This window comes from Artemia franciscana, chromosome 15 (assembly GCF_032884065.1).
Source record: "Artemia franciscana chromosome 15, ASM3288406v1, whole genome shotgun sequence".
Taxonomy (NCBI): domain Eukaryota; kingdom Metazoa; phylum Arthropoda; class Branchiopoda; order Anostraca; family Artemiidae; genus Artemia; species Artemia franciscana.
The window spans coordinates 28,201,472-28,216,816 of NC_088877.1; the positions used below are offsets into that span (position 1 = coordinate 28,201,472).

At 36.6% G+C, this 15,345-nt stretch overlaps 1 protein-coding gene across 1 annotated transcript; it reads right to left on the bottom strand.

Moving 5' to 3' along the window:
* Positions 1-13,790: 13,790 nt before the first annotated feature.
* LOC136036567 (craniofacial development protein 2-like) lies at positions 13,791-14,240 on the bottom strand. The gene has a single exon (XM_065718869.1). The coding sequence runs from the start codon at positions 14,238-14,240 to the stop codon at positions 13,791-13,793; it is 450 nt and encodes a 149-aa protein (XP_065574941.1).
* Between the last annotated feature and the right edge of the window lie 1,105 nt (positions 14,241-15,345).

Genomic DNA, 15,345 nt, shown 5'->3' on the forward strand with positions numbered 1-15,345 from the left:
CATTTAAATGCCCTTTCTATATATAGGGTTGCAAAATTGGATGATGAAACATGGTTTATTATCTTTTTAGTACTAGATTTTGGAAAATAGCCTTCGCCCAAGCTCCTCTCGCCTTGAGCGGTTAGACCAAAACTAAAATATGATATAGATGTCTATTTCTGAGTGTCCAATCTTAAAATGGTGTATAAAAGACCATATATTCTGTTGCCTTCTGTCTATGTGTGATAAGGATAATAAGCGCTAGAAGCCTGAGAAACTAAAGGTATACAAGCGCAAGCACCGAATTGATTGGTATCAAAGAAATATTTTAAGTCGGGCGTCTGTATTACATATGGTTTATTTCTGGGTTAGACATAACCTTTTTTCTTGCAAGCTTGAAAGTAAAGCCAGCTTAGGTTTTCATTCTTTTTTTCATTATTCACGATTAACTTAAAGCTGCCAAACCTTTGTTCGTGACAAGACAAGAACCGGATAGACTTAAAAATAAATCCAAAACTCTAGTGGAAAGTATTTATGGCAAAAGAATTTTGACGTTAGGTTCAAATAAGGGTGATTATGACTCTGATATAGTCTTGAAACCTTTTAACCCTTCTAGTAAACTTAGGTCTTGGCTATTTATTTCTGTTTTAACTGCTCCAAGTGAAGTCCTTGAAAAACGTATTCTTTCAACAAATGAACAATTTCCTAAAATTAGTTATATCCTTTCAAAAGAGCAGACGGACCTCAAAAAAGGTTGTAGCTCCACAGACAACATTATGTGCCTGGTAAGTGATGTTAGCAGTTTTCGTAGACACTTCACAGTGGTTGTCCTGTTTGATTGGTCAGATGCCTACAAAAACATAATACTCAATAGACTGTTGTAAACTGTAATTAACCTTGATTTCCTTTACCCTTTTATAGGTTCTATAAAATCTTTTCTATTGGATAGATGTTTTTATGATAACAAAATGAGACGAAAGGGGGGATTTTTGTTTCTGCTAGAAGTGCCATTCCTCAAAATACTATATTGAGCCCTTTTTTTTTTTCAATTTATATATTTCAGAATGCCAAGTACCTCATTCAACGTTTGGCGTTCGTGCTGATGATCCGAATATTCGAAAGTCTACGTGGGACATTAATCTTCTTCAAAGACTCATTCAAAATGATGTCAAAATAGTTTATAAATTCTCTTCATCGCTTTGTCTCTCGATTTTAATCAGCAAAACTAGGCTAAGTATCAAAGTAAAGCAAAATTAAAAAAAAGAGTATCAAAGCAATAGACCCTTTGAATCTAGACAGAGCCTTATCCTGGTGTACCATTTGAGTTGCTAACCCCTCATATCCTTGTAATACATCCAAATAAAGCCCTGCCCCCGTGTAACATTCGAGTCGCTAACCCCTCTTATCTCTGTAATACATCCTTGCAGAGCCATTGTGTTTTCTAGAAACATTACATGCTAAGTTTATTTCCTCGGTGAAATGATACAACGAATGCTGTCACGCACAAGGCCTTATCTGAGCTTCCAGCGATGAAAAAATACCTGGAAAATCATCGTGAATATACAAATATTTGATATGAAAGAATGAGGATTGGGCTTAGTATGATCAATTGGGAAACTGAGATTGATCAGGCAAGATGTCAGGCATGAAGGAATTTTAACAAGGAGTCAAATATACAAGAGGTCAGTAACCTTTATATATATATATATTTTTTATGATAACAAAATGAGACGAAAGGGGGGATTTTTGTTTCTGCTAGAAGTGCCATTCCTCAAAATACTATATTGAGCCCTTTTTTTTCAATTTATATATTTCAGAATGCCAAGTACCTCATTCAACGTTTGGCGTTCGTGCTGATGATCCGAATATTCGAAAGTCTACGTGGGACATTAATCTTCTTCAAAGACTCATTCAAAATGATGTCAAAATAGTTTATAAATTCTCTTCATCGCTTTGTCTCTCGATTTTAATCAGCAAAACTAGGCTAAGTATCAAAGTAAAGCAAAATTAAAAAAAAAGAGTATCAAAGCAATAGACCCTTTGAATCTAGACAGATCCTTATCCTGGTGTACCATTTGAGTTGCTAACCCCTCATATCCTTGTAATACATCCAAATAAAGCCCTGCCCCCGTGTAACATTCGAGTCGCTAACCCCTCTTATCTCTGTAATACATCCTTGCAGAGCCATTGTGTTTTCTAGAAACATTACATGCTAAGTTTATTTCCTCGGTGAAATGATACAACGAATGCTGTCACGCACAAAGCCTTATCTGAGCTTCCAGCGATGAAAAAATACCTGGAAAATCATCGTGAATATACAAATATTTGATATGAAAGAATGAGGATTGGGCTTAGTATGATCAATTGGGAAACTGAGATTGATCAGGCAAGATGTCAGGCATGAAGGAATTTTAACAAGGAGTCAAATATACAAGAGGTCAGTAACCTTTATATATATATATATATATATATATATATATATATATATATATATATATATATATATATATATATATATATATATATATATATATATATATATATATATATATATATATATATATATATCTATCTATATATATAAAAATAAGTTGTCTGTCTGTGGATGTGTGGATGGATGTGTCAGGTGACGTCACCTGAAAAAACTGGATCAGGTGACGTCAAAACTGAAAAAACTAAAAAAGGCAAAAACTACAAAAAAAACTAAAAACTAATAAAAAAAATAAAAAAGCTAAAAAACTAAAAAAACTAAAAAAAGGCAAAAACTACAAAAAAAACTAAAAACTAATAAAAAAGCTAAAAAACTAAAAAAACTAAAAAAAAGGCAAAAACTACAAAAAAAACTAAAAACTAATAAAAAAAAATAAAAAAGCTAAAAAACTAAAAAAACTAAAAAAACTAAAAAAAAGGTAAAAAACGAAAAAAACTAAAAACTAAAAAAAACTAAAAAAAAGGGAAAAAACTGAAAATCAAAACTGAAAAAACTAAAAAAAAGGCAAAAACTACAAAAAAAACTAAAAACTAATAAAAAAAATAAAAAAGCTAAAAAACTAAAAAAACTAAAAAAAGGCAAAAACTACAAAAAAAACTAAAAAAAGGTAAAAAACTAAAAAAACTAAAAACTAAATAAAAAAACTAAAAAAGGTAAAAACTAAAAGAACTAAAAAAGAAAAAAATAAATGACGACACTCAAAGAGAAAGCGACCAGGACAAAAGGAATGTTCGATTAGCAATCAACAAAGCACCGGGACACAGGGAGTATAAATGACGACCAGGACACAAGTAAAAAAAAAATTAACAAAACTAAAAAGAAGGTAAAAACTACAAAAAAACTAAAAAGAAAAAAAAACTAAAAACTAATAAAAAAACTAAAAAATCTAAAAATCTAAATAAACTAAAAAAGAAAAAAAAGGAAAAAAATAAAGGAGAAAAACAAAACTAAAAAACGAATGTATATACAGACCGGTACACCGGGATACAAATGACGACCGGGACACAGGGAATATAAATAACGACCGGGACACAGGGACACAACTACAACGGGGACACCGGGGGAAACAGGGGGATATAAATGACGACCGGGACAAAAAAACTAAAAAGAAAAAAAAACTAAAAACTAATAAAAAAAACTAAAAAATCTAAAAATCTAAATAAGCTAAAAAAGAAAAAAAAAGGAAAAAAATAAAGGAGAAAAACAAAACTAAAAAACGAATGTATATACGGACCGGGACACCGGGATACAAATGACGACCGGGACCCGGGACACAGGGAATATAAATGACGACCGGGACACAGGGACACAACTACAACGGGGACACCGGGGGAAACAGGGGGATGTAAATGACGACCGGGACACCGGGACAGGGAATGGTCGATTAGCAATCACCATCAACAAAGCTCAAGGGCAATCATTAGAATCATGAGGTATAGATCTGAATACAGATTGTTTTCCCATGGACCATTATATGTTGCATCTGCAGGAATGCACTGCAGGGCCGACGCAGGGACCATAGCAGTCAAGAAGGGTCGTTAATTCTTAAATAAATAATATATATATATATATATATATATATATATATATATATATATGTATATATATATATATATATATATATATATATATATATATATATATATATATATATATATATATATATATATATATATATATATATATATATATATATATATATATATGTTTTTAACTACGTAAAACTTGCGAATATACAACATTCTTCGATGTCCCATTGTCTGTGCATATAAATAGATTGTCAGGTTTACCGACTCTTGAACATGCAACATAAAATTGTCCATGGGAAAAACAATACGTATTCAGATCTATACCTCATTATTCTAATGATTGCCCTTGAGCTTTGTTGATGGTGATTGCTAATCGAACATTCCCTGTGTCCCGGTCGTCATTTATATTCCCAGTATCCCGGTCCTCATTTGTGTCCCAGTGTCCCAGTCTGTAATTTCTCTTTGAGCGTCCCGTTCGTCATTTATATTCCCTGTATCCCGGTCGTCATTTGTGTCCCGGTGTCCCGGTCTGTAATTTATCTTTGAGTGTCCCGGTCGTCATTTATATCTCCCGGTCGTTATTTGTGTCCCAGTGTCCCAGTCTGTAATTTCTCTTTGAGTGTCCCAGTCGTCATTTATATTCCCTGTTTCCCGGCTTTTAGTTTTCTTTTTATCCTTTATTTTTCAGTTTTTCTCCTTTTTTAGCTTTTTTTCTTTTTCAGTTTTTAGTTTTTTTTTAGTTTTTTATTCTTTTTTAGTGTTTTTCTTTTTAGTTTTTTTGTAGTTTTTACCTTTTTTATTTTTTTTTAGTTTTTTTTTCTTTTTTAGTTTTTAGCTTTTTGTTGATTTGTGACAAACATGTGATTTTGTTGATTTTGTGAACAAACATGATTTGTTTTTTTTAGTTTTTTAGTTTTTTTAGTATTTTCATTTTAGTTTTTTTGTAGTTTTTACCTTTTTTAGTTTTTCTCTTCTTTTGTATTAATAGTCTGTAATTTCTCTTTGAGTGTCCCGGTCGTCATTTATATTCCCTCTGTCCCGGTCGTCATTTGTATCCCGGTCTGTAATTTCTCTTGGAATGTTTTTTCTTTTTATTTTATTTTTTATTTTTTTACCTTTTTTCTTTTTTCAGTTTTCTTTTTCTTCTTTATTTTTCAGCGTCACTATGAAATACTTATCGCCGAACCTTTGTTTCTTCAACTAAAATCTGGTAGGCATTGATGACCTTATCCAAGTCAAAATCCCAAACCCAATCATCATCGCTATCATTTTCAGTTTTGATATGTTTTGACTCTCGCTGTCCAGGTGGATTTTCATCTAACTGCGCGGTTTTGCGTTCTTTAGCCGCAAGCCTGTTTTCTTGCTGTTCTTGTGATTCCTCGGCACGCTTTCTTTTCATATTTTCTCTATCAGCCGCAAGTTTTTTGGCATAGACTCTTTGAGCAGCTTCCTCGGCTGTTGCCATTGTAGGTTCTTCAGTCGTTTTACAATTAAACATTTTTCCGTCCACGATCTTCTTACAATTAAAAATTTGTCTTTGAACGATTTTCTTAAATACTTTTAATGACGTCATCGTCATAACAAACATGACGACAACTAACTTCATGACGACATGATGACATGATGACATGACGTCACTCGACAGACCCACAGACAAACAACTTATATATATACTAGCTGTTGGGGTGGCGCTTCGTGCCACCCCAACACCTAGTTGGTGGAGCGCTTCGCGCCCCCCCGCGCGCGTAAGTCGTTAGGAGCCATATTAGTTACGCGCCATTGTAGTTGTGTCCCTGTGTCCCACCTGTGAATATAGATAGATTTATATATGTGTTTCAAACTACGTAAAAATTGCGAATATACAACATTCTTGGCTTTCCCATTGTCTGTGCATATACAAAGCCGTATGTACTAATAATGACGTCATATGCAAACGCTCTTTTTACAAACAAACAAACATGCATACACACAACTCGTTTTTATATAGATAGATAGATAGATAGATACAATACAAATTAACTGCGTAAAACTTGCGAATATACAACATTCTTCGCTGTCCAATTGTCGCTGCATATAAATAGATTGTCAGGTTTACCGACCCTCCAACATGCAACGTACAATTGTCCATGGGAAAAATAATCAGTATTAAGATCTATACCACATTTTTGTAATGATTGACCTTGAGCTTTGTTAATGGTGATTGCAAATGCTAATCAAATTGGGAATTGCAATCTTTTAAATTGAAAAGGCAGATCCGTTGGAATCATGGGAATGCGAGGAATAAGAACAGCCTCACCCTCAAAAGGCCCTGTCAAGATTGTGGCCTCTATTAGGTTTTCCATTGTTTTTTTTTTACGGCAAGTCGCGTGCCATTGCAAAGAATATTCCATAGAATATTCGGAAATACTTTTTCAATCAATTCATTTTTGGACGTCACTAAATTACAGAAATCAGCAGGTAGTTGTATACGTCCTGAAATTGAGTCTACTCTATTATTTTTATAATTGTTTAGAATATTCGGAAATACTTTTTCAATCAATTCATTTTTGGACGTCACTAAATTACAGAAATCTGCAGGTAGTTGTATACGTCCTGAAATTGAGTCTACTGGGAGCTTTCCGTTTCCAAGTGCCAGCAATTGATCTGAAAATGTTTGACCAGAGTCATCGTTTACAGTTCTCAAATACTCAAAGGATGTCGGACCGGGTACATTCACCAAAAGCAGGCGTAGAAAGAAGCATTCATGTTGATTGGGGTGAACGGTGTAGAGTCTTCCTATCGTGGTATCTTTGAAGATGGTAGGTTGGCCGTCGACTGACTTACCCTGTTTTCGACGTTCAAATACTTTATTTTTAGTATTCCACGTGTAATACGAAGGCACTTCAGTATACAGCAGTTTTTTTGCAAAAGAATTATTTTTGCAAAGCGAAAAGAAACCGGTTAACTTTGTATCTGGTGGATTCAGGGCTCTTTGTTGCACGTTGGTTTCCGAGAAATAAACACGTTGACCATTCTGTAAATGTACCGCTAAGTGAACAACAGCTGGACTACGTTCATGTATCGGAAATGAAAGAATTCGCCAAACAGCTTCATTACTGCTTGTGTATCTTCCAGCCTGATATTGTACGATTTCGTCGATATCTTTGATTTCGGGCTGCAAAATGGCTCTGGTGGTGCAGCCAATAGAGGAAGTTTAACTTTTCCTGAGGCGCAACACGTTCCCATTGTTTCACCATTGAATTTCAAGGCCTTGCAATAGGGACAACTTTTAGACATAGTCCCGATTTGAACACATCTACTCAAGCTATAATGATCAACTGGGCTGTACCTGAATGCCAGTCGATAACTTTCAGGTTGCTCTGATTCCTCGGCACGCTTTCTTTTCTTACTTTCTCTATCAGCAGCAAGCCTGATTTCTTGCTGTTCTTGTGATTCCTCGGCACGCCTTCTTTTTTCACTTTCTCTTTTAGCAACAAGTCTGGTTTCATGTTGCTCTGGTAGTTCCTCGGCACGCCTTCTTTTTTCACTGTCTCTTTTAGCAGCAAGTCTGCTTTCGCGTTGCTCTGGTAGTTCCTCGGCACGCTTTCTGTTCTTTCTTTCTCTATCAGCCTCAAGCCTGTTTCCTTGCTGTTCTTTTGATTCCTCGGCACACTTTCTTTTCTGACTTTCTCTATCAACAGCAAGTTTTTTGGCATAGACTCTTTGAGCATCTTCCTCGGCTGTTGCCATTGTAAGTTCATCAGTCATTTTAAAATTAAACATTAATAGATTTCTACGTGAACGCATGTCTTAAATATCTTTAGTGACTTCACCGTCATAACAAAAATGACGACAACTAACTTCATGACGTCAGTCAACACACAAACATGAGGTCACCTGACAGACACATCCACAGACAACTTATTTATATATATATATATATATATATATATATATATATATATATATATATATATATATATATATATATATACTGGCTGTTGGGGTGGTGCTTCGCGCCACCCCAACACTTAGTTGGTGGGGGCGCTTCGCCCCCCCCCCAAGCCCCCCCGCGCGCGTAAGTCGTTACGCGCCATATTAGTTACGCGCCATTGTAGTTGTGTCCCTATGTACCACCTGTGAATATATATATATATATATATATATATATATATATATATATATATATATATATATATATATATATGTTTTTAACTACGTAAAACTTGCGAATATACAACATTCTTTGCTGTCCCATTGTCTGTGCATATAAATAGATTGTCAGGTTTACCGACTCTTGAACATGCAACATATAATGGTCAATGGGAAAACAATCCGTATTCAGATCTATACCTCATGATTCTAATGATTGCCCTTGAGCTTTGTTGATGGTGATTGCTAATCGACCATTCCCTGAGTCGCCATCGTCATTTATATATCCACCTGTGCACCCCGGCGTCACCTTTGTAGTTATGTCCCTGTGTCCCGGTCGTCATTTATATTCCCTGTGTCCCGGTCGTCATTTGTGTCCCGGTGTCCCAGTCTTTGATTTCTCTTTGAGTGTCCCGGGCGTCATTTATATTCCTTGTGTCCTGGTGTCCCGGTCGTCATTTATATCCCCCTGTGCCCCCCGGCGTCCCCGTTGTAGTTGTGTCATTTATATTCCCTGTGTCCCGGTCGTCATCCCGGTATACATTCGTTTTTGAATTGGTATATGATGAAATAAATTTTAAATTTTTTCCCTTTTTTTCCTTTTAGGTTTTTTTTATTGGTTTTGACCTTTTTTTAGGTTTTTTAGTTTTTTTCTTTTTTCTTTTTAGTTTTTTTGAAGTTTTTATCTTTTTAATTTTTTTTATTTTTATTTATATTTTTTAGTTTTCTTTTTCTCCTTTATTTTTCAGTTTTTTTCCTTTTTTTAGTTTTTTTTTCTTTTTAGTTCTTTTAGTTTTTACCTTTTTTAGTTTTTTTTAGTTTTTTAGATGAAAATTTTTTTAGTTTTATTCCTTTTTTTCTTTTCAGTTTTTTATTGGTTTTACCTTTTTTTAGCTTTTTTAGTTTTTTTTCGTTTTTTCTTTTTACTTTTTTTTTAGTTTTTATCTTTTTTATTTTTTTTTATTTTTATTCTTAATTTTTTTTATTAGTTTTTAGTTTTTTTTGTAGTTTTTGCCTTTTTTAGTTTTTTCAGTTTTTTTTTTAGTTTTTAGATTTTTACCTTTTTTAGCCTAACCAGGATTTGAACCTGGGACCTTCATTCTCCGTTCTGACACCCTCTCTCACCGAGTGACTACTCCAGCATGTTCATTTTGGTGTTTTAAATGGTATATTATTAACCAAATTAATGTGTTTTACAATATACTAAGCATCGTCATAACAAAAATGACGACAACTAATTTCATGACGTCAGTCAACACAGAAATTAAGTTCTGAAATTAAGTCATGAAATTAGTTGCCGTCATTTTTGCTTTGACGGTGACGTCATTCAATTTATATAAGACATATGTTCACGTAGAAATCTATTAATGTTTAAGTTTACAATGACTGATGAAGATGCTCAAAGAGTCTATGCCAAAAAACTTGCTGCTGATAGAGAAAGTCAGAAAAGAAAGCGTGCCGAGGAACTATCAGCAGCAAGTTTTTTGGCATAGACTCTTTGAGCATCTTCATCAGTCATTGTAAACTTAAACATTAATAGATTTCTACGTGAACATATGTCTTATATAACTTGAATGACGTCACCGTCAAAGCAAAAATGACGACAACTAATTTCATGACGTCAGCCGACACAGAAACATGACGTCTATATCTTCCGGTGCTCAACACCAAATAGCATTTGAAATTCCAGATGGCGATACTTTTTCACTGCCTTAAGTGCTGCCATCTTTTTGGCTTTAGATATAAATGGATGTATAACTGAATTTTAACCTAGGTTTCATTGAGTTAATTGCTTTTGAAATTAGACTTGGTTAGGTTCACTTAGCGTGGCCATCCATGCTAATTGAACCTAAATTAAACTAACTTGAAAAGTAGTTAACTCCAAATTGTAAACAGTTGAGAAATAGAACAATTTGAATTTACCAACTAGCTGAGTTTATTGTACCCTAAGGTGTTTTTATAGAAGTTTTGGTACTCAGCTAGTTGAATACCGAATTTATCAACTAGCTGAGGTTATTATACTCAAAAGTGCATTTTCAATTTTAATCATCAGTTAAAACATACAGAATTTATCAAGTGTTGGAGTTTGTTGTACTCAAAAGTTTTTTCATTAATTTTTGGTACTCAGTCAGTTATAAAAAAAACTCGGAATTAATCAACTATCTGAGTTTGCTGTACACAAAAGTGATTCTATTAAATTTTTGTTACTCAGTCAGTAACTAAACCACTCGGAATTTACCAACTGGCAGAGTTTTTTGTACTCAATAGTGCTTTTATTAATTGATATTCAGTCGGTAACTATGGCCCATGGAATTTATCAACTAGTTTAGACTGTTGTGCTAAAAAGTGCAAAAGTGCAAAACACAAATAAAATTTTTACTACTCTATTAGCAACTAAGACACTGGGAATATACCAAATAGCTGAGTTTGTTGTACTTCAAAGTAGTTTTATAAAATTTTTGGTAATTAGCCTTCAAGAAAAAAAGAATTTATTAACTAGCTGATTTTTTTGCACTCAAAAGTGCTTTCACTAAAGTTTTGCTATTCAATGAGCAGCTAGAACACTCAAAATTTAAAAGTAGCTGAGTTTGTTGTACTCAAAAGTATTCTTATTAAACTTTTTATATTCAGTATGTAACTAAATTACACTGAATTTATCAACTAGCAGAGACTGTTGTACTCAAAACTGCTTTTATTTAATTTTAAGTACTCCAGCAGTTAGTAAAACACACGGAATTTACCCGTTACTTGAGTTTGGTGCATACAAAAATGCTTTTGTTAAATTTTGGTTGCTCTATAAGCAACTAAAACACTCGGAATATACAAACTAGCTGGGTCTGTTGCACTCAAAAGCGGCTTTATTAAATTTCTTATATCCAGTCAGTAACTAAAATATTCGGAATTTACTAGCTAATTCAGATTGTTGTACTCAAAAGTGATCTATTAAATTTTCCGAACTCAGCCAGCAGATAAAAAAACACGAAATTTATAACTCATCCGAAATTGGTAATGACATGAAATGAGTGTCTGGGTTTTGGGTGCATTTCTCTTTATCTGGTATCCTCTCAGGAACCCATTGGGCGAAATAACAAACTTGATCATCGAGGCGGTAAAATGAATGGGGGTATTTCTCACATCTGAAGTATTTTAAATTTAATAATGGAGTATGTTTATCACTTACCACAATTAAGAATTTATCCATCAGGACGTTTCTTTTATTGAAAAGAGCTTGCACACGAAAAAACTGCATATTTCTCGAATATACTCTTGTATCTTATGATTATATCATAAAAGCCATTTCGGCTTACAAAGTTTAATGTAGCATACCATCCTTTTGATTATACATAAACGTATTGCATTTAAGCTTCCATTTATAACTTTAAACTTCACTACATTGTTCGTCTAGCAATATGAATACTACTTCGAAAATGGCTTCACACGAGGAATATTTCAGTCCGATATATTCTGAGTCAATTACACTGAATATTTTAATTACTGTTGAAAAAATTGGGTCTTCGGTATTTTCAGTAGATTTACATCACTTGACTTGACTTACTTGACTTAAGTCTCCTGCCGGGCACTGCTCGGCGTAGAGAGTGACGTCTGCCTCCTCCACCCAGTTCGGTCCATGGCGAGTATTTGCTCTTCGTCCTGTCTGATGTTTGCCATCGTCCAGAGCTCGGACAGGCTGTCGGACCAACGTTTCTTCGGTCGACCGAATCGACCGAAGGTCACTTCCAACCAACTTTGATAGGGTCGAAATAATAGATCAACTTTGCGGGTAGATGTGGTGGAATACGAAGCAGATGCCCGAACCAGCGTAAGGTTCGCTCGGCTGCTTGAGTCGAAAACCAAGACTGCTCTGTGATCTGCAGAAGCTTTTCATTGCTGACGAAGTCGGACCATCGTAGGCACTCAATCCTCCTCAGGCTCTTTGCATGAAATACGTCTATTTTCTTGAGGGTTGCAGCTGATACTTGCCATGTCTCAGCTCCGTAAAGCATCAAAGAGCCGACTAGAGCGTTGAAGATACGTAGTTTCGTTTTGAGACTGATGTTTGGTTTTCACCAGAGGTGACGATTCTGTCTACCCATGACAGAAGACGCTTTAGATAATCTCGCCTGTAGCTCGGGGAGAAGTGAGCCATTTGAAGAAATTACGGAGCCCAGGTAGGTGAAGTCATTAACAACCTCGATGCTAGTGGTGCTGTCCAGGCTAACCAGAGAGTTAACAGCAGGAGAAGACGGGTCTATGGCCATAATTTTAGTTTTATTCCAGTTTATATGTAGTCCTACTTTGGCAGCCTCTTCTCGCAGAATTCGGAGTGCTTCCAGCAGCTGCTCCATGGAGTCCGCCAGAATGGCTAAGTCATCGGCAAAATCAACATCTGTGATGGTATGATCTCTGAATTTGAGCACAAAGCTGAGACGTTAAGTGGTTTTTGTCATAACGTAATCTATGATGACATTGAAGAGCTCTGGGGCCACTGCATATCCTTGGCGCACCCCTGTCGTGATTTGAAAGAACGGGCTGCGCCGACCATTTACTTGTACACAGCTCTCCGTCCCATGGTGTAGCGCCTTGGGAAGTCTGCAATATTTCTCGGGTAGGCCAGTCAACTCTAGAATCCACCAAAGAGCTTTTCGATCGACTGAGTCAAATGCAGCACGGAAGTCAACGAAGGCAATAAATACTTTCTGTCGGAACTCTGTGGTTTTCTCTACTATCTGTCGAATCGTGAAAATCTGCTTGATGGTTGAACGATCCGATATAAAACCAGCTTGCTCTGGTCGCCGGATTTTTCGAATGATGCTTCGGCATCGATCCAGCCGGACCATTGAAAATAGTTTGCCAGGGACTGACAGTAGGGTTATTCCGTGGTAGTTAGAGCAGTCGCTTCTTGAGCCTTTTCTCTTCCATAAGGGGATGATGACACCCTTCTGCCAATCCTCGGGAATTATCTTTGTTTGCCAGATTGTAGAGAACAGGGTGTGTAGAAACAGGAGCATTGCAGGACCTCCATATTTTAGCAACTCTGAGTTTCAGCCACAGATACCAGCAGCCTTATTATTCTTGAGTCTTTTTACTGCATGCCCAATATCTGAGGGGATGAAAGGCTCATCTGGAGGAACATCTGTTGCAGGTCTTTGACTACAAGGTTGGCTGGGACTATCATTAGGAGGCGCTGACGGACCAGTATTGTTGAGGAGCGAACAGAAGTGGTCCTTCCACCGCTCGAGACAAGAACCTTTGCCATAAAGAAGTGCACCATACCTGGAGAGGACAGGATCCAAGGTGGGAGTTTTATTTTCAGTGAGATCTCGGAGATGCTTGAATAGGCTGCCCATGTCTTTCTTTTTTGCAGCTAGCTCAATTTCATCGGTTTTCCTTGCAACAAACTGGGTTCTATCCCGGTGAATGAGTCTGTTCCGCACTCCATTGAGCCTTCGATATGTGGTCATGTCCCCAAGAAGTCTTGCCTTCCGCCTTTGCTCTATGACTTGCAGTGTTTCATTAGTTAGCCACGATTTCTTTGGATAACTCCTCTTGCCGAGCACTAGTTGTGCTGCTTCGCTGGTCTGCAATTTAAAATGCTTCCAGAGATCTTCACTGGTATTGAGTGAGCCAAGGGCCTCGAAGCGATTCGATATCTCGATACTCTACTTCTGGCAAGTATCTGGTTCCTTTAGTTTCCCAATATCTGCAGCGACGGGTTTTCTTTCCGATCGTTGTGCATGGAGGCGAAGCCAAAGATCGGCACACACAAGCCTATGGTCTGCGTTTCCAAGCTCTGCTGATCTGTAAGTTCTGCAGCTCTTCACCAATGATCTCCAGCGTTTGGAAATAATGACGTAGTCAATCATCTTCTTTGTACGACCGCCATTACTGTACCATGTGTACTGATGGATAGTTTTGCGTTGGAAGTAGGTGTTTGCAATGTAAAGGTCGTGAGGTCGGCACAGTTCAAGTAAGTGGAGCCCATTGTTGTTGAGTGGGTCGGGGGATACAGGACCAACTGTGCCACGCCATAGACCCATATCATCGCGCACTGTCGCATTAAAGTCGCCAAGGAGAACAGTTATATCATGGGGGGTACTGTTGCAAGGCATCTGGACAAAGAAAAGTAGAAATCCTCCTTAATCGCATCATCAGAATCTTTGGTCGGGGCATAGCATACGATGACAGTCATCTTGCCAGTCTTGTGTCCAAAGCAGGCCTTCATAAATCTGTCGTGTAAAAGTAAGGCCTTTCTTGTAAGGCTATTTAGTGCAAGGCCAACACCATTCCTTCTCGAGCTTCCTCCAGACTAGAGCAATGAGTCTGGTTTGGATAAAACATCAACCCAGAATAAAAATAAAATAAGACAAAACTGAAATCTTTGTTGCAAGTATACGGCGTCTTTGTTAAACCTTATAGACAAAATATTTGAGATCAAATTTCTAAGTTCAAATAAATTATAAGTCCCAAAAATCCTGAATCCCAAAAAAATTCCAAAAAAATCTGTTCCAAAAAATTTCGCTACAAACATTATTTTTCTAATAGGAAAAATCATGACTGACATATTTATATCATTCTAATTTTGTATGATTAAAGTGTCACAAGCGATTTTTTGTTGTTGTAAGTGTATTTAATGTGATTTACTTACTTACTTAAGTCCCATACATCCTCGCGGGACGTTTTGGGGCCACTTCTTTTGACAGGACGTGAACTAGGGTTCGGTACGTTGTTCTATCGTGTGCAGTTCGAGTCAACTCAACGATGCGCTTTCGGTCAAAGTTTTCAATCCACCTCTTGCTGGGTCTTCCTCGTGGTCGAGATCCATCTATAGTTCCTTCGAGGGAGATTTTTGGTGGTCGTGGTCCATTCTCTTGACATGCCCGAGCCATCGCAGTTGTTGTCGTTTGATTTTATTTAGGATTGTGTCGGGGGACTTCAGCCGTCTTCGCACCTCCTCATTGGTCACATGTTCAGTGTAGGTGATTCTTGCGATGCGACGGAGATATCTCATCTCGAATGCCAGTAGGTTGCACTCATTTTCGATCTTCAAGGTCCAGGTCTCACACCCATATATAGCAATTGGCACAATCAGGCTGTTGAAAAGTTGAACTTTCAGCTGGTTCGACAGGTTTTGGCATTTCCAGATATTTATGAGCCTTTTAAAACTGGAGCTAGCAAGAGCTAGGCGGCGTTTGATGTCGGAGGTGTGACAATTGT

Bases quoted from the DNA above. Each gene is read 5' to 3' on its own strand.
- LOC136036567 (XM_065718869.1), bottom strand. From the start codon at position 14,240: ATGCCTTGCAACAGTACCCCCCATGATATAACTGTTCTCCTTGGCGAC.